Below are 25,324 nucleotides of genomic sequence, written 5' to 3' on the forward strand. Positions count from 1 at the left end.
CCTTCCAAAAATGACTGATTGTAAAGACAAAAGACATCAATTAAGCAATTTAAAAAGAACAAAGAAAATGAAGGCAGCATCCATGTCTCACCCTGCCTGGCGGATGGCAGGAAGGCAACTCCTCCAAAGCAGAACGTCTAGGGAAGGGACAGGGACAAGGACATAAAAATCCTTAGACAATGGCAAGGGGAGGGAACCTATGAGAGTCCCTCTGGAGCACAGCACAACAGAAAGACCATTAGATTTGGGGTCATAGCACCTGGACTCCAATCCTACCTCTGTCCTTTATTACTTGCGTGATCCTTGGGCAAGTAAGTTAACCTCTCTGGACTCAGTTTCCTTATTCAGGGGTTTGGTCTAAAAAGTCCCTTCTGGCACTAACTACTTTCTCCTGTGATTCTACGAGTTAGCAAAGTATTATGCCAAACTCCTGGATAAGAGTTTTAGATCCATCCTCATTTCATGTGTGGGTCAACCCAGAGGTCTAGAAGCAGACTGAGGTAAGGTCTCTAGTGAGTGAATCTGATTGAGTTTCCCTCTCAGAAATCTCAACAGAGAATGACCTGAGAACATGGAGGACTTTGTGGGCTCTGACTATGGCCTGGAGATTGTCTAATGCAATCTCCTGGTTTTACAGATGAGGAAACTGAGGCCTAGAGAGTTGAAGTGACTTCCCATGGTCATATAGCTAGTTAATAGTAGAGCTGGGATCAGAATCCAGATCTGACTTCTCAGGTGCTACACTATGCTAAAGCATGACTTCACTTCATCTATCTTATGAAAGAAACTACGAGACAGGTGCTGTGCTGGTAACTTAGTGGCATGCCTTTTGCATTAATCTCAACTTAAATCATGAAGCTAGTCCCTTAAGGGTTCAACATATGTCTCTTTCAATCTTCCTTACTCAAGTGCCTGGATTTCATTAGCAAGGTAATGCTTTTTGTTTTTCTTTGATGATTGTGATGGAAATACTTTGACCAAGGAAGGAAATTTTTTCATTGGAATTCCCCTAATCACTTCCTCTCCTCTCTCCACCCCCTCATCTTTTACTAAAATCTTTCCACTGACACTCAGTTGTTGTTACTGCTCATTTTTAACAAAATCTTAACTTGTTACCTGAATGGTGGGTACTGTTTTCTACAAGAGATTCATTTTCAAGCTGAAGAATTAGATGCTGTAATGGAAAACTCAAAATTGAGACTTCTATTTTTATACTTCAAATTAGAAATAGGAAGCACTAAATCCATAGGGCTGTTGTTAGCTCCCAGATGCCTTGCAGTGCTCATGTCATGCTCTACAGCATTACAGGAAGTGGGAGGGGGCAGGGGGGTGTCCACATTCACTTGTGACTTTTGTGTTTCTCCAAGAAGAAAGAGAAAGCTCATTTTGGTTGAGCCCCAAGAAGGCAATTGGTGGTGTTACTCTGGGAAAGCCATTTATCCAGAGGATGTTTCAGGTAACTGAAGAATCACTGAATGCTTGCTCTCTTGAGCAGTCAAATGTAGTTGTGCAATAGGAAAACAACCACAGCCCAATTCTCTCCTGGCTTCTGTGTCTGTTTGGCCCCAGAAGGAAAGACTCATGTGTAAGAGTAGAACCAGGTCTTTCATAAGCCACTAAAGTAACAATGTTCACCAACACCTCTTCTGCATGACCAAACTTTTAAATGCAGCACTAGGAGCTTGTTTGCTTATTTGTATATATATTTAAGTCATAAAAGTAACAGTTTTTGTTACCCTTTTTGAAAAATTATCATAAAATTCTTACTTCCTGACTCCTAAAGAACAATGTTATCTCTTTTGAAAAAAAATGCATTTTGTATTTTGAATAAGATTTAGAAAGTGAAAACATCATTCTTGTTAGTATCCTCTTTTCAATCTCTTCTTTGGGGTGGTACGTGATATCTGAAGGCAGCATTTTAGCTATTCCATTAGAGAGCATGTTCAATAGTACACAGGTGCTTCAGTCCAAGAATGATTTCAGCAGGGCAGAAGACAAGTTGGTCTACCTATCTCACGCATTTCTACCTGTTTCATCCAAAAATAAATTTAAAAAAAAAAACAACTTATCCATTCTTTCCACTGATGCTATTGAGAAAACACTAAGGATTTTTGTTCATTAGCAGTAAAAACTGAGGGAAGCAGTGTGATGTACTAGAGAGGAGATGTGGATTCATGTTCCACCTCTGAAACACAATGAGTTTGTGACCCTTGAGAAATCACTTCACTTCGAAACAATTATAATAATAATAGCTAACATGTATAGTGCTTTAAAGTTTATAAAGCACTTTATATGTGAAATCATTTAAACTTCACATTAACTCTGAGGTAAATTCTATTTTTATCTCTATTTTGCAAATAAGAAAACGGAAGCATGGAGAGATTTGAGGGTCTTGACCAGGGTCATATAGTTGATAGATAGCTGAGGTAACATTCAAGCTGAGGTCTTCTTGACTCCAAGTCCTGTTCATTGACTTCACTACCTAGTTCGGGGCCCACTGGAAATTCTGTGAGACTAAGTTTTAGAGAAGAGGCTGATCTGCATTGGGGTAGAGAAAGTTCCTTAATGGGAGGCCCCTATGCCAATGAAATAGTAAGTCTAATTTTAATCAGTAAAAAAGAATAATAATAATAATATTTTTAAAATTAAAAAACAACTAATAACAGACTTTGACAGCACAAACAATAATATATTACTATTAATACCACAGGGCAGCCAGTGGATAGATAGTGGCCTGGAGTCAGGAAGACCTGAGTTCAAATGTGACCTCAGGTACTTACTAGCTGTGTGACCCTGGGCAAATCACTTAACTCTGTTTGCCTCAGTTTCCCCATCTGTAAAATGAGCTCGAGGTGGAAATGGCAAACCACTCCAGTATCTTTCCCAAGAAAACTCCAAATGGGATCACAAAGAGCTGGATATGACTGAACAACAACAAATTAATACTTTTTTTTTAAAGGCAATTGGGATTAAGTGACTTGCCCAGAGTCACACAGCTACTAAGTGTCAAATGTTTGGTCTGAGGCTGGATTTGAACTCAGGTCCTCCTGACTTCAGGGTCAGTGCTCTGTTAGTATTTCTTTTCTTTTTTTTTTAACAACAAATTAATACTACAAGATATTAATACTGTAAAATAATGATAGACTTCCTGGAGGATTTTTATAGGGATCTCCAGTAGTCTAAAACCTCACTCTAGCAATGACAGATATTGTTTCAGACCAGAACATTATCATTAATATAGCTTGTTCAGGCTGCAGTTATTCAAAATAAAAGCATATTAACCTAGTGGCACTGATGATCTTCTGCAATAGCAGCAGACTCCAGTGGAGGTGGGGGGGGGGGGGAAGAGAATAAGCATTTATGTGACACTGTGTCAAGCACTGTGCTAATGTTTTTACAAATATGATCTCACTTAATCCTTAAACAGCCCTGCAAGGTAGGTGGTATTATTGTATCTGTTTTATAGTTGAGGCAAATAAAGATTAAATGACTTATCCAGGGTCACATACCTAATAAAAGTCTGAGACTGAATTTGAACTCAAGTCTTCCCAACTCCAGGCCCAGCATTCTATCCATTGTGCCACTGAAATGCTATGTATGATTTCCAAAGATGGAGATGACAACCTATCCTTTTCTCCCCATCCTGCCATTTTATATACAACAAGCATTTACTAAGAACCTACTATGTTCCAGGCACTGGGGGTAAAAATGAAACAGTACGGGTTCTCAAGGAACTTTCTTTAAGAGAAAACCACCTGACAATTAAAGTATCTACAAAGTATGTACAAATATGCGAGAGACAGCATAGCATTGTTAATGGGGCTATGGCCTCTGTCAGAATTTGAATCTTGACTCTGATGTACCCTGGCAATGTGATCCTGAGCAAATACTTCAGGAAACCGTAACATTGTGAGTGTCAGAGAAGATGCGAACCTGCGCCGGTAAAGCTTCCTTATCTTGTATTCTGTATAACAATGAAATCACAAGGCAAGGCAAGAAAAGAAAAATATGAAGTAAATTGGGGGGGGGAGGTGATAGTTACTGCAAGAATGAGGAAAGTTTTTATACCAGGTGGTACTCAAGCTGAAGTTTGAAGGAAACAAGGGATTCTAAGAGACAGAAATGAGAAGGGATTGCATTCCAGGCATGGGGTCAGCCTGGACAAAGGGATGGAGACAGGTGCCCATTTGGCTGGACTGAGTAGAATATAATCAGCATGGAGCCAGTTTGTGAAGGGCCTTAAATGCCAGAGAGGCATTTGTCTTTGATTCTAGATGTAATATGGCACTATTAGAGTTTATTAAGCTAGAAATGACATATGCAACTCCTGTTCATATCCTGAATATCTACCATAGGGGACACCCAGTGATATTACGGACATTGCAGTATTAGCCAGAGCTACAGGGTTGGTTAAGTAAGATAGGTACAGTTCAAAGTGTCTTGCCTTCAGTTTGTTTATATGAAATCTTCCACTGGAACCTTTATAATGTTAAGACAAAGAGCATATCATGGTAGCCTGTGCTGAACTTGAGAGGGCACTGGCAAGAGTACCACAGGAAAGTCAGCCATGAATGGGTTATATATAGGAATACTTATAGATGCTTTTTATGTGTGTGTGGTGACCAAAAAAAAAAAACAAACCAAACCAGCCCTGGAACCTAACAGGCAATCTACCAATTGAGAAATAACTGAATATGTTGTGGTATATGAAGGTGACAAGAGTATGTTATGCTGTATGAAATGAGAAGATAGATGATTTAAAAAAGACGTGGACTTACATGAACTGATGCAGAGTGAGTAAGCAGACCCAGAAGAACAATTTATCCTGAAACATCAATATCATCCAAATGAACAATTGTGAGGGCTTTTATAAACTGGTAATGAATGAAATGAGCAGAACCATTTATACAATAACAACAATCCTGTAAAAAGAAACAACTTTGAAAGCTGTGACAACACTGATCCATATAATGAACATTCACTATACCAAAGAATTGACTATAAAAAAGGCTACCCATTTCAGAATGATGATGAATTTAGGGTTCAGCATGAGACATTTTTTTTACATAGCCATTGAGGGAATTTGTTTTGCTTGACAATGTATTTTTGTCATAAGAAATTACTTTTTCTTTTTCTTTTCTTTTTTTTTCCCCAATGAGGTAAACATGGGCAGGAGACAAAAATAGATTTCCGTTTTTTAAATTGAGGGGGCAGGGTGCACTACAGATGAGAAGTATGTCCTGTACTTGAAGAGTAGGTAACTGTATTTTATGTTTTACTTAACTGTTTTGCTTTGTTTCAAGAGACCTCTTACAAAGTGGGAGCAATCTATAAATTGTTGTTGAGTCATTTCAGTAATGTCCAACTCTTCATGACCTAATTTGGGGTTTTCTTGGGAAAGATAGTGGAGTGAAGCCATTTCCTTCTCCAGCTCATTTTACTGATGAGGAAACTGAGGCGAACAGGGTGAAGTGACTTGCACAGGATCACACAGCTAAAAAGCATCTAAGGCCGCATTTGAACTAAGGAAGATGAGTTTTTTTGACTCCAGGCCCAGTACTCTATCCTCTGCATCACCTGGTTGCCCCAATCTTCAAATATTTGTAATGTAAAAACAAAGCACATTAATAAAACTTTCTTTAAAATCTGCATAGTGGAGGGGAACATCCACACTGCTGAGATATCAGAACCATTTCAATATTTAGTTCTTTATGTTATAATAACATGAGTTTGGGGGATTATAATACCAGCAACTTCTTCTTGGGGTTGTATCAAATGAGAGCAAGTATGTAATGAGCTTTGTAAACCTTAAAGGACTATGTAAATATAAGCTATTATTATGATAATAAATGGATGAATTGAAAGAATTGAATGATAATATGTTGGGCCACATACTAAATAACTGTTGTGCCTACTGCCCTTAACATAAAGATGAAAGGTTGGGCACTTGTTAGTTAATTGATGAATTGTAGAACTCTGGGATCTCCAACTAAAGAGGAACTTCTTTTCTATTCTTTATTCACATAAACAGAAATTAAAAAAAAAACAACCCTCCTAATCTTTGTACCACTTTAAAGCAAGTTGTTTCCCTAATGTGTATGTCTACTGAGCACTTGTAACTTTTAAAAAAAAAAACTTTTTGGAGAATGTGCCTCCTTGTCATTGTTGCTCAGGGGACCCAGGTGAGTGAAGTACCTTCTGAGAAGCCCTCCTTTTGGTAGTACAGAAAGTTGCAGACACCAACAAACAAATTTGGCTAATTTGTACTGTTTTCCTTTGTTACAAGGAAGGGTTCATGGAAGGGGATGGAGGGAGGGGGCCAAAGAGAGGGGTTATATCCCATAATAATTATGATGTTTAAAAAAAGGCAAAAATAAAATTATTTTTAAAAACTACCACTTGGGATGAATAGTCATATGCCTCACCACAGGACATCTTGTTAAGTTTTAGTCACATTACTCATTGGTTAATGGTTGGAGCAACCCCGGTTTTATGGATTCCTTTGCTTTTCCGTTTTTCCAAGGACATCTGGATGATGATGGGTTACCACATGGCCTCTGCACAGTCACCTACTCCTCCACAGACAGATTCGAGGGGCACTTTGTCCATGGAGAAAAGAATGGACGGGGAAAATTTTTCTTCTTTGATGGAAGGTAGCATTTGATAATTTGTGTTCATCTTCTTTTTTTGGAGAATTTGTCTCCATGTTGATTTTTATGTTGATCTCATAACTGATATTCCTTCCCCTCAGCCCTAATTTGTACCTCCATTTAAGGGCTCTCTCTTTTTTCTGATCATTTTGCTTTGCTTACCTTTACTGCATGAGGGGATAGTGAGTGAGCAGCTTCTTATCCCTTGTGAATGTGGGTGATGGTGGGAATGACAGCAAGAACTCTGTTCACAATAACAGACCCTGCCTCATACAAGGAGGTGACCAGTCTCCTAAACCACATTAGCTTTGATCCAACCTTTTTTTTCTTTTGCTGAGGCAATTGGGGTTAAGTGACTTGCCCAGAGTCACACAGCTAATGAACCACATTAGTTTTGAGAGAAATGATTATTTCTCATATTAATTGCCAAATTATTTAAATTGAGAGGACCTTAGCTTTTTTTTCCCTGTCCTATTTCCTCCTCTAATCTCTTAAGGACTGGGTTGATGGAAGATAGGATTAACACTCTCCTCATTCTGGGTACTGCTACCCCACCCAACTAGCTCAGGCTTGGGTAGGGGTTATCAATTCTTTGAATAGATTGCCCAAAGCTGAGGATAACTTAGAAGTTAATGATATAATCAAAGTTCATTACAATAGGTCCAGCCCCTCATTGTAATATTCATTCTCTCGTTAATTGTTAACCAATCAGGGTTGATTGCTACCCTCTGGAACATCCCTCTTCCAAGGGCATATAAACTGTAGGCCTGCCACCATGATTGTCTTTGGCTTTCAAGAGTACCACTGACCTTTTATTAAAAGTGCTAGCATTATTAATAAAATGACAAATTACCCAGAAACTAGGTCTCAAAGTTTTTAAATATCACAATTAGGACTTCAAGGAATTGCCCCCATGACTTTTCCCACGGCTTTCCTTCAATCAAAGAGACTGAGAATTAGGGGTTAATACTTAAATGGGTTGGGGCAGCTAGGTTGTGCAGTGGATAGAACTCTGGCCTTGGAGTCAGGAGGACCTGACTTCAAATCCTGCTTCAGACACCTGACATTTACTAGCTGTGTGACCCTGGGCAAGTCACTTAACCCTGTCTCGCCGCCCACCCCCATACTTAAATGGGTTAAACTAATGTTAGTTATAATCTACCACATAGCTTATAATTCTTAAGGTTTTTGGGGGGGGCAACCTCCTAAACTTTGACCCATTCTAAAAGAATCAGGTAGACAAAATCCTGGGGCTCTTAGCTAAAGTCTTTCTTCATGGATGACAGGGACAGGATTCCTGTCATTTAGTAACAGTGAACTAAAATTCTTTTGCTACAGACACAGCAGGGCTGCCATGAATTGCTGTGTTTACTGCATTCTGTAATATTCGTTCAATCACTTGACTAATATAAGCAGGTTGATTTTGAAGAAGGTTTTTCTTGTGCACGAGATTCTTAATTATTCATGACAATGGTAGGAGGTTAAGAGAGTATACATAATCAAAATCTAGCTATAAGTTATTACTTTACAAACACACTGCCTCTAATCAGTCCTTCTAACTCTCTCCCCCACTGAGGCTCTTTGCAATTCAAATCAGGTAGATCCAACAGACATTTATTAAGCACTTACTATGTGGAAGGCACTTGGGAAACAAAGACAAAAAAGTCAAAATGATTCCTGTCCTCAAGGAGCTTATATTCTATTAGGGAGACTATAACATGTACAGAAATAAGTAAATATCAATTACATGCAAAGTAATTTCAAGAGGGGGAGCTACAAACAAAGAGCAAAGTAACTGGTTTTCATTTTTATTCCATTCTTTTCCCTTGAAGAATTTTCCCTGGCAAAGATGCTGAAGAGCAGGGAAACAATCACTAGGCAATAATGTGGAGAGGGAGAAAGCAAAGGCCCTGATTAATCCTTCAATGAATAATTTAGCATTGACTTCAATGGGTGGGATTGATTGGGCTGGACTTCCTCCTGACTTCCCAATTTGTTGGTCTTATCATGGAAACATCAGCTCTTGCCTGAAGAATAAAGGTTAAATTTCACCTAGTGAGTCCTCTGCAGGATGAGATATTATTTTGAACAAGCCCAGTGCCCTCTTGTCCAAAATAGCATGATATTTCAGATGAAAGAAGGGGAAAAAAAGAAGCTGTAAACTAAGGACCCATCCAGTGCGGTTGTTCCCCTGGACACAACACAGCTGTCCCTTGCTGGCAGTTAGATAGAGAAATTGGGAGACAAAAGGAAGTATTGTTTCTTGTAGCAAGTGGCAGCAAGGTTTCCAAGGGGGAGGGAGGGAGGGAGACAGGGAGGATAATTCTAGTGAAAACCAGGGCATCTCAATTTCATTTTCTTGTTCCTCACTAGGTTTTTAGAGACAGACTGCTGGGGTGTGTCCAAGGAAACTGTCTTTTTTTTTTCCCTACTAAATATAACTTCAACTTGAACCAAGTACTTTCTCTTCTTTTTCATTCCCACATTAGACAACATGGACAACAGCACATTGCCCATTTCCCAGCAAATAGCCACTCAGGTTTAGTGGCCACATGCTCAAAAACTGAGTCATTTCAGTCATGCCTGATTATTTGTGACCCCATTTGACATTTTCTTGCCAAGGATCCAGGAGTGGTTTGCCATTTCCTTCTCCAGCTCATTTTACACATGAGGAAACTGAGGCAAACAGGGTTAAGTGACCTGTAGGGTCACACAGCTAGTAAGTATCTGAGGCTAGATTTGAACTCAGGTCTTCTTGACTCCAGGCTCAGGGGAGAGAGAAAGAGAGAGAAAGCCAAAAACAGAGGAACACACAGAGAAACAGAGAGACACGCAACACACGCAGAAGCACAGAGAAACCAAGAGAAAGAAAAAGAACAATTAGTGGGCATACCACGGATGAAGATTCAGCAAAGAAGACTGAAGATTGCTCGGACAAGAGAACCAAGAAAGAACAGTGTCACAGACAAAGAAACAGGAGAGATTATTCAGGAAGAGAAGGTGACCAACAGTGACAAATGCTTCAGACAGGTCAAGAAGGTTGAGAAAAGGATTAGATTTGACAAGGAAGAGATCACTGGTAATCTGGAAAGTGCAGGCTCATTTGAATGAGAACACAATCCAGAGGATTGAGAAAAGAGTGACAGGATTGTAGAGGCACCAAATACTCATAGATTTTTCATGGAGTTTAGCTAGAAGGAGAGGAGAGACACGGTTATAGTAAATAGGTCTTAGAGGCTCTTGTGAGTGATGGGGAAGATCTGGAGTGTTTTTGTAAATTGCCGAGGACCCAAATAGATGTAGACTAATATTGAAGATTAGAGAGTGAGGGGAAAAAAAGGCATGTCCAAGGTTAAGGAATGTAGTGGTCATTACACGCTAGGTACACCCAGAGTCAGGAATAGAGCAAGGCAACTAGGTTTTTGTACTTGGGGGCCAAAGTGGGAAGGAACTTCTTCCTTATAGTGGTTGTCAGGCTTCATATATTAAGACCCTCTGCTACCCTTTCCCTACACTTTGTAACCACTCCTTATATGCTCAGGGTCTTACATTGTTTTAACCCATCTGAAGTCTCCAGGACATGAGCCACTCCCTTGCCTGATGTCACTATGTCAAATTGGGTGGGCTCTCCCCTGCATCCCACTCTGCCTCAACTGAATTTTCTCTGGGTACCAGAATGCCTAATTATAACCCTATGTGGCCAACTTCTGAGAATTCAGGCCAAAGTACCAGCCATAGTTATTATGGAGTGCAAGCCAGGAGTTCTCAGTTTATTTACCTCTTTTGTGTAGTCACAGACCCTCCCACAGAATCATAGAGTTAGAATGGATGTCAAGAGATTGTATATCTTAAGTTAGGACTAAAGGCCAATGATCTTAAACTGAGGAAAGGAAAAAAAAAGATCAAAAGACAGCCACTGAAAGATGTCCCTGAAAGGGTCATTATCATCTTTAGGTCATCGATTTTGAGCTGGAAGAGAATTTAGTGAACATCTAAACCCACACCTTTATATTACAGATGTGGAATTTCAGGCCCAGAGAAAGCCCGAGGCCAGACATCCAGTAAATGGCAGAACCAGTAGTTGAACCTCAGTCCTCTATAACATGTAGCCTGCCAGTTTATCAAGTTTCTGCTAAACAGAGTCTTTGTAGGAATTAATTAACTAGGCAGATCTCATCAGGGAGGGAGTCATTTAGTCAGGGAGTTTTGAAGACCGGAGGAGAAGGTTGAACTAGATGACATAACATTCCTTCCAGGTACAAAATGCCACAAATCTTTTCATCACATTAAGAAAAGAGAACTTAGGAGGACTCTGCAATAAACAAGAATTTCCTTAGATTTGGTCCAAAATGTGTGTATCCTCCCCTGCCCCATTCCATTGTTGGGAGCTAAACAGGAGTTGTGGACCTGTATCAGGTAGTCACTTACCTTGGAACTTATCGCAGCAGATGGTACCACCTGAAAACAGCTTCTCAAATGGTTTAGCTAAATATAGGAATAGAAGAGACATAATAAATTAATAAAGGGAACTGGAGGCTCAAAGGGTTACTGTCCAAACTTTGAGGGTTTATGTCAGAAAGACTATCCTGCCTTCCAGTCATATTAGCTGGACTGCCTTATGCTCCCCTTCACTAGGTATCTCACACGGTAGAAGACTTGTAACAAGGATACTTAGGCTGGAGTCTGGGAACTTTTTTTTTTTAATTTGATATCTGTATTCAATATAATCAAATTCCTTTTGGCACAATGACTGCTGGGGTGCCTCCATCTTAGGTGATCAGGGCAGGCTCCAAAGTCCTATTACACTTTGTACTCCTATGTATTTTGTTCTATGTATTTAAAAACATTATTCTGAGAAGGGATCCAGGATACACAAAAAGGTTAAGAACCTCTGCGCAGGGGAGGCTGCATGTCCACATGTTGGGGACATGTCACAGTAGGATACTGGTAAGACTAGGTGGCCCCTGAGGGCTCTTCCTACTATGATTCTGTGATTTTATGAAAGTCAGGGTAAGGATCTGAATTGCCTTGGAGCTTTGTTCTAAAAATCTTACCTCAATAAGACAGAAACAAGCACTTTGAAATGAAGGTAAAAAACAATACAAAACAACAGTTTGAGATTGGTTTGTGCTGCTGAGTACCAAAACACTGGTTTATTTCCTGATTTTGTTTTTGGTTTTTGTTTTTGTTTTTATTTTTTTTTTTTACTAGTGGGTGGATCCATACTTTAAAAATTAGAAGAAAAGAGTCAGCACAGCAAAGTGGATAGAGAATCACTTTGGAGGCCTGAAGATTTGGATACTAGTTCTACCTCTTACATATTCTCTGTGTGACCTTGACCTTCACCTCCCAGTGGTCCCCAAGCAACTTACTGAAACTCTTTAGTTGTTGAACAATCTAAATTGCTTTGATAGAAGGAATTTCCTTACCAAGAGTTTAGCTTCACAGCAAAACAAACGTAGAAAGAACTACTGGAAAGTGGTAGAGGAAATAGGAAATAGAAATATCTGTATCTTTGTTATAAATTCATGAAAATCCCTTCCTTGGTCTGATGACTTTGGGTGAAGGGTTACACCCTTGAATTATAAGGAAGGGAGGAGAAATCCCATTAGGTATTCTGATAACTTTGGGAGGCAAAATTTTTCTTTAAGTGGTGTGTGATTTAATGGTAGAGTTTAATAGCAGGAATTTCCTCCACAAGGATTTCTGGAAGAAGAAATAGCTCTATTGAATTTTTAACTGGATGAATTCCTGGAAATCAGTTGAGAGTCTTGAAAAGTCTTAATTGTATGGATTCAAAGGAAGCAGTTAGATGAGAGCCTGAGGGATAGCTTGGCATGGTGGATAGAGGGCCAGTGGGAAGAGGTGGGTTCCATAACCTCTGTTACATATTGGCTGTGGCATCCCAGCTTAACTCTCCACACTTCAGGCCATTTTCTAAGATTGTAAACTACTTCCAGTTGTCTTAATAGAGGGAGTTGGGTGGGATAGGGTTAAGATTACTGTACTAATGAATTCACACTTCTAGATTAAAAATAAAGGCAAATTTAAATAAAGATCTCCAGAATTTGGTTCTGCAAAATCAGAATATTCATTACTCATTAAGTTGTCCTGCCTCCATTTCAGAATGCTTTCTATTGTGTTTAGGATCATAGATTTAGAGCTAGACTCTCCCTTAGTCATCATCTGTTCCCTCCTTGTTGTTGTTCAATCATTTTGGTCCTGTTGGTCATGTCTGACTCTATTTTGGGTTGGCAAAGATTCTGGAGTGGTTTGCCATTTCCACCTGAGCTCTTTTTACAGATGGGGAAACTGAGTCCAAAAGAGTTATGTGACTTTCCCAGGGTCACACAGCTAGTAAGTCTGAGGCTGGACTTGAATTCAGGAAAATGAGTCCCAGGCCTGGCAACCTGATTGCCCCTTATTTTGAAGATGAGGAAACTGAGGTCCTAAGAGATAAAATGACGTGCCCCAGGTTACACAATCCAATTCGGATCAATAGGCATTTATAAAACCTTAAAAAGAGAGAGACACTGGGCTATATCCAAAGAAAGTTATGCTTAGCAAATCCTAAGACCCAGTGAGGATTATCAATAGGCAAACCAGTCAATCAGCAGATTAATTATTAGAAATCTAGGGAAAGTCATAGTTTTTGTGCTTTGCCATATTGGATCGTCCTACAAATAAAGTGAAGTTCTGGATAGGACATTTCCTGAACTAATAACCTCTTTTTTTTTCCCCCTCTGCCACCCCTTTTGTACTCTCCCCAAAGAAATTAAAAACATTATCTTAAGGCCAGGTAATACTGATCTTCTTATGATCCAGTTTCTTCAGTGTAATCCTAAATTGAAATCCCTCCTTTAATGTCAGTATTTATAGACAGGGAGGAAGCATATTGTAAGAGTAACAATAACTGATTTTCATATAGTATTTTCAGTTTTATTGCATGCTTTCCATAGGTTAGTTCATTTGACAATATCCCTATAAGGTAAATACTCTTAAGTTTTTTTTCCCCCCTCCATTTTACATAAGAAGAAACTGAGACTTTGAGAGTTTAAGCTAATGGTTATAATCCTAGCATCCACCTCCAATGGATTTTGTGAGGATAAAATGAGATAACATTTGTAAAATGCTTTACAACCCTTACAGCACTCTATGAATGCTAGCTGTCATTAGGTGACTAGCAAATGTCATAGGCAGCATATGAACCCGAGTCTCTCTTAACCCCAAAGTTCAGCACTCTTACCACTACACCATCTACACATTTACTGAATTTAACAGCAACCAGGGAAATACTTGTCTGACATAGACCAGGAGTTTGATACTGGTTCCAAATCCATTCATTTAAAGGTAGGCAAACTTCAGCTTTGGGCTTCCCAACTTGTAAAACTTTTCCCAGTGGGGTATTGTGAAAATGAATAGGAAGTCAAAACACTTTAGGAGCCACAGTTCTACTTACTCTGAGTTCAAATTGCAGATATTGATTTTTATATGAGTATATTTTGACCAAGACTTTGTAAGAACAACAATAATTTGGTAACTTTTTGGTCAAATCTAATAAGATAATGAGATGATTGAAAGGTGGTATAGAAAATAGAGCATTGGACAGGAAGCCAAGAAGACCTGCTGAAACTAAAATCTTCCCTCAGACTCTTACTAGCTGTGAGACCCTAAGCAAGTCACTTAACATCATTCTCTTGCCTCAGTTTCCTCATCTATAAAATGAGCCACTTAATGGCCCCATATGAAAGTCTCTTCCAGTTCTATGTCTATGATAAGATGTGGACTAACCTTGCTCTTGTATTATTGGAGATTCAACATGATATTTTGCCCCCAAAATAAGTAGGGATCTGGAATTTCATTGATTTTTGAGTTTTTATATTAATTTTTTTAAATGCTAATACATTTTCTAAGTATTATCTGACACTTTACCAACTCAAATTGTTCCCCATTCCACCAGTACCAAAATTATTGTTGTTGCTTTTTCTGGAAGTAAAATTGAATACCTTACTTCTTCAAGACAGGAGGGTACCTTCTAGTGTATCACACAGGTAGAATAACCTGGAGTGAATATCCTCCTAAGCACTTACCTTTGGTGATGCATTATGGTACATTGACAAAAACACTAGGTTTGGAGACAGGGTTGGAGGAATCCTCAAGACCATCTAGCTCAAGCTTCCATATAATGTAGAAATCTTTTCTATGTTGTCCCTAATAGGCATTCAGCCTTTGCTAGGACCTAGTCAAAGCAAATACATTTTCTTATATTTAACTTCTGATGAAAGCAGGCAGGAGCCTTTATGTAGAGAGAGAAGTCAGTGAGTCCCTCCTTGTTTTCATTTTTATTTCAAATTGCTGGCTGAACTTGGGATAAGTTAAAGGAATGGTAGGGTTAATTCTGCTATAGCTTTTTGTTTGACTAGTTAAAATCCGTTGTCTCCACTTGGGTAGATTGATTAACTGGATTTCCAGAGGGCTCAGCTCACAAAAGTTACATTCTAAGAAATTGATGGTCCTCATTATTAGAAGAGCTTTCATAAGTCAAGATTTCAGAATGAGCAGGTTTGTGAAGATTGTCAGACATGGGCCTCCAGATGCTGTATCCAAAATTTAGTTCTTTTATGAAGTTCAGTTTCTACAAAATCACATGTCCTCTGATAAAAGAAAAGAAAAATCGCAAAGTGCAACATAAAAAAAAAATCTGTTTCTCAGTATTATCAGTAGATATAAAAGAATTCTGATGCTCCATTTGCCTGATAACATGAAGCTTAATTTCACTTTGAGTTTTCCAAGAAATATCTTGTCATCCTCAGAAATTGTTTATTGGTTCAGTTCTTGATGCTGGAAAATCAGATCATTCAGACTGCGCTGTGATCTCTTAGCATTCCTGGGACTCTCATGGGGTTTCAATCAACTAGCCCAATGATCTCAAACTCAGATTGAGGATTTGCTTTAAGGTTGTAGCACTCATCTATACACTGCTACTGCATAAATATCTATAAAGCAAAACAAAGGTTGGTCCATCATTTACATATTTGGATAAACAAAAGATTACATCATAACTTTATTGGGTATTATTTCTCATATCTCAAGACTTATTTTATATATCACCCCATTTCTACATGAGTATCTTACTGGCACCTCAAACTAAACATAACTAAAATTAAATTTATTATCTTCCCCCTAAACCTACCTTTTCTTCCAATCTCCTCATTTCTGTTGATGATGGCAGGTGCTATTATTATCCCCATTTTATAGATGTGGAAACTGAGGTTAAAGTGCCTTGCCTAGGATCACTGTCTGAGGCCAGATTTGAACTTTCAAGTCTTCCTGACTCCAGGCCCAGCATTCTGTCTCCAAAGCTTAAAACTGCACTGTGATTTTTGGGACTGTGTGTGTGTGTGTGTGTGTGTGTGTGTGTGTGTGTGTGTGTGTGTGTGTGTGTGTCTAACTCCTAGTTGAAAACTTTCTTCACAGCTGCAGATCAAACAACTGGTAAGATTCTAGTATTACAGATAGGGCTGGAAGAAACCTCAGAGGTGGTGTTGTCCAATCCCCTCATTTTTCATGTGAGTACACTGGAGCCCAGGGACAGTTGCTGTATATCACTTATTCTAGGTCACATGGCCAGTAGGCATCAGAGGCAAGATTTGAACCTGGGTCTTCCTGGCTCCAAGATATGCCTCTTTTGACATTCGTTAAAAGAGAATGAAGTCGTCGTTGGTGAAGTGGGGTGGGAAAAGACAGTGAACATTCTGTAGTTAGGTGAAAATGTGAGAAATGATCCCAAGTTACCCCCAAGGGCTTTGGGGATTGTTTGAAGAGTAGTTTTAAATGTTACTGAAAATCTAAAGTGAAAAATACATGAAATTTGCATAACTCAGGGCCTAATTGTATAACCAGATGATTCTTGATGCCTCTTCCCCAAGAGATTTTTTTCACTTTTTTTCTTTTTTTTGTGGAGAAACCCAAGGGAAACTTCACTAATGAGTACTTCACAAATCCAGATTTATTGTCCTTCAGACAGAAGCTGAGTTCTATGAAAGAAGCCAGGCCTTTGCCTGAGGGTGAAAACAAGCCTGAAAAGGGAATTTTCACAGGCTTGAGCATACAAATACAAATAGTAAGTAGAGGCCTGGCATCGGTTAGGCTGACTTTGTGATGTGTTAGAGTGCCAGGTTAATGACTTACTTACCTGGGTGACCTGGAACAAGTTGCTTGATCTCTCTAGACCCCGGTTCCTCATCTGTAAAATGAAGGGGTTGCATCAGATGGCCTCTGAGGTCCCTTCCTGCTCTAAATCTGTAATCCTTGGCTCTGGGCATTCTCTCTGGCTGCCCCCCATGCCTGCAATGCTCTCCCTCCTCCACTCCAACTACTGACCTCCCTGGCTTCCTTTAAGTCCCAGTTGAAGTTCTGCCTTCTACAGGAATCCTTCCCTAACCCCTCTTAATGCCAGGGCCTTCCCTTTGACAATTATTTCCTATTTATCCCGTGTATACCTTGCTTTGTATATATTTGTTTGCATGTTGTCTGCCCCATTCGACTGTAAGTTCCTCAAAGGCAGGGACTGGCTTTTGTCTCTTCTTGTATCTCCATTGCTTAGCCTGGCACAAGGTTAATCACTGATTGATATAAATCATTCTTAACTCTTCATTAATGCCACACCTTTACAAGGCTTCTTTTTTTTGCAACCTCATATCAGTTAACCTATTGACTCTCAATGAGCAATCAGCAAGCATTTATTAAGCATTATGCTAAGCCCTACCAAAAAAAAAGGCAAAAACATGGTCGCTGCCCTCCAGAAGCTCAGATTCTAGTGGGGAGAGAGCCTGCAAACAACAATGTACACACAAGATATAGTCAGGGTAAATGGGAGATAATCACAGTTGAAGAGAGGGGAGGGACTGGGAAAGTCTTCTTATGGAAGGTGAATCTTGAAGAGAGCCGGGGGTACAAGTGAGAAGGGAGAGCATTCCAGTTATGAGGGACAGACAGTGAAAAGGCCCAGAATGGAGAGGAGTGTGGCAGGCAAGGAAGCAAAAGTCGGCCAGAGTGGCTGGCTCAAAGGGTAAGAAGACTGGAAAGCTAGGAAAGGGCCACTTGGTGAAGGACTTTCAAAGCTAAACGGAGAACTTTATAATTGATTCTGGAGGATGATAGGAGCCACTGAAGTTTATTGAGTGGTGGTGACATGGTCAGACTTTTGTTTTGGGGAGATCACTTTGGCAGATGAGTGGAGAATGGCCTGGAGTCGGGGGAGACTTGAAGAAAGGAGACCAATCAGAAATAATGAAGGATAAAATAAAGGGGGGAGGGGATGAGGATGAGGATGGGATGGAAGGACTAATTGTCCTCTAAAGGACCTTTCCAACTCCAAATCTTTGATCTTCTCCAGGTGATTCTCTAAGAATATTTCAAAGTTCTAAAATGCATGGCTTTTGTTCATTCAAACTGGCCTTCCCTACAATTAATCCAAGTCACTGAAGATTTACTGGCTTGTATAAGGGATGAGAATTTTTTTTTTGTAAACTGAGTTAAAGGGAAGACTTTCTGCCTTTTTAGAGACAAGTACATACTAAGATTTCTTTTGGGACCTTATACTTCTATGCTCTGACTTTCTGGAGTCTAGGTGTGTTTGTGAATGAAATAGTATGTTTAAAAGTGCTTTGCAAATCATACACATGTGAGCCATTATTACTAACAAAATGATAAGGGAGAAGAATGCTGTGAATTCTGTATGGTAATTATTGGTAATCTTTCTCCTATCCTGGAGCAATGACTTTCAAACTCTGCCTTTCTGATTCAACCTGGGTTAGGGCAGTGTCCTTCATCCCTCTCCCCCGCCCTACACACCCCTCCATCCTTGCTCCCACTTGTGTTGACAAGTGATTCTTGGATTCCGTGACAAATCTCTCCTACAATCAGACAAGTCAAGAATTATTCATTTATGCCCAAACCAGAAATCTGGGCATTTTCCTATGGTGAGCATCTATACTACAAGAGACCATCTGTAACGCATTATAGACAGCGTTTGAAAGATAGTCAGAGGCTATCCATGGACTCTGGACCATACTTCGGAAGCCATCATTCTTGAGGATGAGTGGTAGGGGAGTGCTAAGGAGATCCCTGCCTTGACTTCAGCAATGGTAGAGAAGGGTATAAAATTTGACGCACATAAAGTTTAGAGATGGTCTCCATTTTCCCCTGTCCCTTTCCCCTTCTCTTGACTTTTACCCCAGAGGGAAAACAGAAATGACTACAGCAGAAGCCAGGAGGTCAAGAGTTAAGTCTAGCCCTCCATTTCTAATCTTAGTTATGTGATCAATTGTATCTTCCCTGATGATCCAGGAAAATTCTGGGACCTGTTTTGAATTTAAGCGCACACATACACATACACACACATAATTACTGAGCACACATACACAGAGTTATTGAAGAGTTGAGACTGGAGTTAAGTTGAAGAAGTGCCGATTTCTGTAGAGGGTTGAACCCTTCTCTCTCTTTCTTTCTCAGCACACTGGAAGGATTTTATGTGGATGATGCCTTGCAGGGGCAGGGAGTGTATACATATGAGGACGGAGGAGTAGTCAAGGGCACCTATGCAGATGGAGAACTGAATGGACCTGCCCAGGAGTATGACTCGGATGGGAGACTGATCTTCAAGGGACAATATAAAGATAATATTCGGCATGGAATTTGCTGGATATATTACCCAGTAAGCCTTATGATTGTTAACTTTGCTAAGAAATAACATTTTATGTGATTTTTATAAATTTAATATTAATTAATAAATGAACCAATATAATATGATTCTACTCCAAACCCTTCAAATTTTGACCATTTAATACTTTTAACCTGTATTTTAATATCAGTATATCAAGGACTAACAATTTCACTAGTGTGGGAACTTGCTTTGCCTATTTTCGATCATAACTAGTCAGTAACTTAGTATTAGTTGCCTAAGTGATTTGCCTATGTTCACATGTAGTCAATGAGTGGCCGAGGTGGAACTCAAACCCAGGTCTTCCTGAATAGGCAGCTAAGTGTCACAGTGGGTTGAGTACTGAGGCCAGAGGCAGGAGGATCAGAGTTCAAATCTGGTGTCAGACACTTACTAGCTATGCGACCCTGGGCAAGTCACATAACCTCTGACTGCCCCAGTTTCCTCAGCTGTGTAATATAAAATTCTTAGCAAAGTGCCTGACTCCAGCATTCTCTCTACCTTGTCATAGTGCCTGTCTCACATACATATAATTTTAGAAAAAAGTGGCTTGTGATAACAGCTCTTAGCTCTTTCATTTCATAACTAATGTAATGGCCCAAACTAAACAGGCTTTTCATTCCCTTGCCTGGTTGGCTTTCTGGATTTGCCTCTATTGGGGTGAGAAAGTGAGAGTGACACATTCCATTATTGTTACTGTCTCTGGTGGACCAGGAATAAGCCTGAGATTTTTCTTTTTCAAGTTGCTTCACTTTTATTGCTTGATTTCACAAGGTCCATCCTAGGTCTTATGTAAGGGCTATATGACAGTTGTGTGTTTCAAAGAATTAACATTCATTTGGCCTTCAGTGATTTGGGAGAATTTCTTGGCATTACTTGAGATAGATCATTAGAGACGATAATTCCAGGGTGTGCCCAAACCAGGCAAGAAATCACTGCTCTAAGCTGCCCTGTCTGGATTTTTCTGATACCTCAGCTGCATTTGGTGACTTTCCTGAAAGCCTTTTGAGTGAATAGATTTTGGAAAAATTTATCTTACAGTTTATTTTGTCTAGAATTTGAATCTGAATAAAATTATGCCTTCGTTTCATCCGAAGACTGTTATTTCATGATTTTTTTTTTGATGAGAACATTCACTCAAGCACAAGTAATAAGATTGGTAGCCCCTCCTAAATCTATTTACATACTGCCATTCCTCTAAATTTTACTCCCAGACCTGGAAATGGGGATAGAAAAAAGTGACATGTGAGGTAGCTCTGTTAAAAAAAAAATTAAATAACTAAATAACCAAAACATTCACAGGGACCTGGAAAAATCCAGCCTTCTCAAGAAATAAGTAGCATTCATTGCTGACCAGGCAGATGATAACAATTGACATTTACCTAGCCCTCTTTGGTTATGAAACGCTTCATGTATATTATTTCACACAATTTCTCACAGCAACCTAGTGAGATAAGGTAGTATAAGTATTAGTATTGCCATTTTATAGTGAGGTTCAAAGGAATTGAATAGTTTGCGGCCTTCTAGGAGGCGGCAGAGTCAGGACTGAAATCCAGCGCTTTGGTCACTTCCATCCACTATTGAGTATGAGACGTTTTTGCCTAGATATTGAAAGACTTTACTAATTACAGAACTTCATGAGGTCAAATACAGGTTTCTCTGTGTGGCTTTTAAAGCCCTTTCCCAATGGCTCCTGGCCACTTCCAGCATTTGATTCTAGCATTGTTCTCTTCTCCACCTTCCACATTCTAGCTAAACTGGCCTGCTGTGGCCCCCACACATGATATTCTACCTTTGATGTCCCTGCCTGTGCACTGGCCTTTCCCTAGGTCAAGGATGATCTCCCTTTTCACTATTGCCTTCTAGAACCTCTCAGCTTCCTTCAGAGCTCAACTTAAGTATTCCTTCTACAAAAAGAGCCTATCCTGATTCCCTTAGTTGCTGATGCCCTCTCCTAGGAAGTTATTTTGTATCTTCACCGAATTTCTTCTTTCCTCTTCCCCACTCCTACCTCATAGAATGTAAGCTCTTTAAGGGACTGGATTATTTGTTTGGTGGGTTGCTAGGTTGGGGTGAGGGAGAAGGGGAGGAATTTCTCTGTACCTAGCACAATGCTGACATTTATTAGATGTTGAATAAATGTGTGGTGAGCTAAATAGGGTCAATCACAGGATTTAGAATGAGTTGAAGGCACCTTAATGCCTTCATCTAGTCCTATCTACATGTTCATTTTGTAGAAGGAAAAAGCCTGAACCCCAGTGTGATTAAATGAATTGCCCACAATGATTAATCAGAAATAGGACTGAAATCCAAGTCTTCTGACTCTTTAGCCCTGTGTCCTTAGTGTGGGAGATGTTTGCCAAAATCTTGAAAGATATCTTTACTGATATACCATGACTGAGTAGCGAGGTCATGATTCATTATGCTAATAGAGCTGCTGAGAGTCATTTTTTAAAAAAATTAAACAAATATTTGTTCAATACTAGAAGGACCAGAATTTAAGACTACCTCAAAGGACCATGCTTTGCCCATTTATGTGGTGCATTTTTTTTTTATCCCTAAAGCAAACAAAATAGAACTAAGAGGATGAAAATTTTTATTTCAAAGTTAAACTATAATGTTTTTGCATCCATTGATGCACCCGGTCCTTCCGTTGTTAGAGCCAATCATGTGGAAGCTAAGTGCTTTGGGGTTTCGAAGGAGAATAAGGCATAGAGGACTTGCCCTCATGATACATATTGTCTTCTAGAGGAGATAAGAAATGCACACAAATAACTATTTTAATCATTTTAATAATAGTTCACATTTGCTCCACAAAGTTCTACACTGATGCCTTATTATGGTGTGGAGATTACCCTGGGGTCCTAAAAGTTATGTCAGTGGAAAGTAGTCTCTGACAGATTCTGGGATGTTGGAAAAGGTTTGTGTTTGCTTTCTGAAGATCAGCCTTGCTAAGTACAAAGAGGGTCCCTACCACTAGGTCATTTGGAGACAAATTATTTGTCCATAGTAACCCATGACATGAAGAAAAGTACAAAATGGCTTCTGTCCTACATGTCCCCCTTTCTCTTCCCCCTTGGTGACAAAGTGGTGGAAAAGGGGACAGAGAATGCTAAGTAACACTTTTTAGTTAGTTTATAAACTTCATATGGGGTGGTTAGGTGGCACAGTGGATAAAGTGCCAGGTCTGGAGTCAGGAAGACTCATCTTCGTGAGTTCAAATCTGGCCTCAGACACTAGCTATGTGATCCTGAGCAAGTCACTTAACCCTGTTTGCCTTGGTTCCTCATCTGTCAAATGAGCTGGAGAAGGAAATGGCAAACCACATCTATATCTTTGCCAAGAAAACCCCAAATGGGGTCATGAAGATTCAGACATGACTGAAACAACTGAACGATAACAGACGGAGATCCCTGTCCAGTGACCAGTGAGTGACCAGAACACTGACAGAACTGAATCAAAGCAATCTTGATATTCTTGTTATAAAAATGAAAACAGAAGAAAGTTGCAGCCAAATGGGAAGGTGGTTCACAGGTTCTCCTTTGAGAGGTAAGTAAAGGAATTGGCAGAGTTGGGTTTGTCATATAGCTGAAGGTAACAAAAAGCACCATCACATGAGACATTTGGTCATCTCATATTCCAGCTCTTGTGATAAGTATTTGCAAAAGAACCATTGTGAAAATAGTTGCAGTTTATGCATTAACATCTCTTGCAGAGGATGAAGATAACAGAGAAATTCTAGGAAGAATTTGATAATGCCCTCCAAATTAAATCAGCCTAGGAGGATCCTATTGAGAGGAACACAGATATAGAGCTGGAAGGGACCCCAGAGGCCATTTAATACAATCACCCTTCCATTTAGCTGCAATTTCCTGCTAATTTCATTTATAACAAGAATGTCAAGATTGATTTGATTTGGTTCCTGCAGTGCTCGCTCCATTCATTCACTGTTCATTGGACAGGGATCTCATATTTGGAGTATCAACAACCAAATTACAGTTTTTAAATAGCCTATAAACTTTATCATTCTTAGCAGCCTCTGCCCCCTTTTCTTTTCTTTTTAGGCAATTGGGGTTAAATGACTTGCCCAGGGTCACACAGCTAGTAAGTGTCAAGTGTTTGGTCTGAAGCTGGATTTGAACTCAGGTCCTCCTGACTTGAGGACCAGTGCTCTATCCACTGTACCACCTAGCTGCCCCTCCTCTGCCCCCTTTTCTACCTCCCTGTCCACTGCAGAAGCAGAAAGGAGTCATGTGAGTCTGGGCCCATCTTGTACTTTTCTTCATGTCATGGTTGCTATGGTCAAAGACTGAGATTTTATAGATGAATAAACTGAGGTCCGCAGAAGATAAGTGACTTGTACAGGGCCACATAGGGGGGCAAGAGTGGTGGAATTTGAACCCAGAGTCAGTGTCTTTTCCACTGTGCAATATTCAATGACTTTAATGTAAAGTTGAGACTAAATGAGTATGGAAAGAAATAGATTGCAAAGCATGGATCGGTAATAAGGAATGAAAGAGCCCAAAGACTTGCACATTACACAGAAGTCTTGAGCCTAAGCCTCATAAATACTTCAGGAAAAGAGCCAGTGGTCATTAGTCAGGGCCAACACAGAATGACATCACAAAAAATTAAATTGATATTTTAATAAATAGGCAACAAATTATTTTTGAGGTTATGGTCATTCCTCAATCAGATATGTTTTCAGACTACCAACTTGTTAGAGTACAGATCAAAATGAATACACAGCTAGAAAAAGAATGAAAGTGAGAAAAAAGTCGCCAAGTGCAACTGAAACAACTCAATCTTTTTTTATTAATAAATTTATTTATTTTTAGTTTTCAACATTTACTTCCACAAGATTTTGAGTTCCAAATATTCACCCCATCTCGTCCCTCCCCCCACCACAAGATGGCATTCATTCTGAGTAACCCTTCCCCTAGTCTGTCTTCCCTTCTATCTCTCCCCCCCTTCTCTTATCCCCATCCCCTTCCCCTTCTATTTTCCTGAAGGGCAGTATAGATTTCTGTACCCCATTTCCTGTATTTCTTATTTTCCAATTGCATGTGAAAACATTTTTTTTAAACATGAGTTTTTAAAACTTTGGGTTCCAAATTTTCTCCCTTCCTCCCTCCCCATCCACCCTCATTGAAAAGGCAAGCAACTCAATATAGGTTATACATGCACAGTTATACAAAACACTTCCATAGTAGACATGCTGTGAAAAACTAACTCTATTTCCCTTAATCCTATCCTGCCCCTCCATTTATTCTATTCTTTCTTTTGACCCTGTCCCTCCTCAGAAGTATTTGCTTCTGATTACCCCCTTTCCCAATCTGCCCCCTCACCTTCCCCCATTTCCCCTGCACTGTAAGAGCCTTTTCTGTTTTTTCGTGAGATAATTTACCCCATTCTACCTCTCCCTTTCTCCTTCTCCTACTATAATACTCTCTTACCCCTTAATTTTATTCTCCAGATATGACCCCTTCACCTTCAACTCACCCTGTACCCTCTATCTATCTATCTATCTATCTATCTATCTGTCTGTCTGTCTGTCTGTCTATCTATATATACATAAATATAATTTTTCCCTTCCAACTACCCTAATGCTGACAAAGGTCTCATGAAATACAAATATCATCTTTCCATGCAGGAATGTAAACAGTTCAACCTTAATAAGTCTCTTGTGATTTTCTCTTTCCTGTTTACCTCTTCGTGTTCCACTTGAGTCTTGTATTTGAAAGTCAAATTTTCTATTCAGCTCTAGTCTTTTCAACAAGAATGCTTGAAAGTCCTCTATTTCACTGAATGACCATTTTTCCCCCTGAAGGATTATACTCAGTTTTGCTGGGTAGGTGATTCTTGGTTGTAATCCTATCTCTTTTGCTCTCCGGAATATTATATTCCATGCCCTGTGGTCCCTTAATGTAGAAGCAGCTAAATCTTATGT

The 25,324-nt window shown here is 39.5% G+C and overlaps 1 protein-coding gene across 2 annotated transcripts in view; it reads left to right on the plus strand.

The window, feature by feature from the left end:
• SETD7 (SET domain containing 7, histone lysine methyltransferase) overlaps nucleotides 1–25,324 on the plus strand; it is a 69,142-nt gene that overhangs the window by 9,238 nt on the left and 34,580 nt on the right. For both annotated transcript variants that reach the window (XM_027857542.1, XM_027857543.1), the window contains exons 2-3: nucleotides 6,524–6,653; nucleotides 19,167–19,368. In XM_027857542.1, the coding sequence (XP_027713343.1) occupies nucleotides 6,524–6,653; nucleotides 19,167–19,368 (332 nt within the window). The remainder of the gene's footprint in view (nucleotides 1–6,523; nucleotides 6,654–19,166; nucleotides 19,369–25,324) is intronic.

The sequence above is a fragment of the Vombatus ursinus genome, unplaced genomic scaffold (genome assembly GCF_900497805.2).
Source record: "Vombatus ursinus unplaced genomic scaffold, bare-nosed wombat genome assembly UNPS02012179.1, whole genome shotgun sequence".
In the NCBI taxonomy this organism is placed as follows: Eukaryota; Metazoa; Chordata; class Mammalia; order Diprotodontia; family Vombatidae; genus Vombatus; species Vombatus ursinus.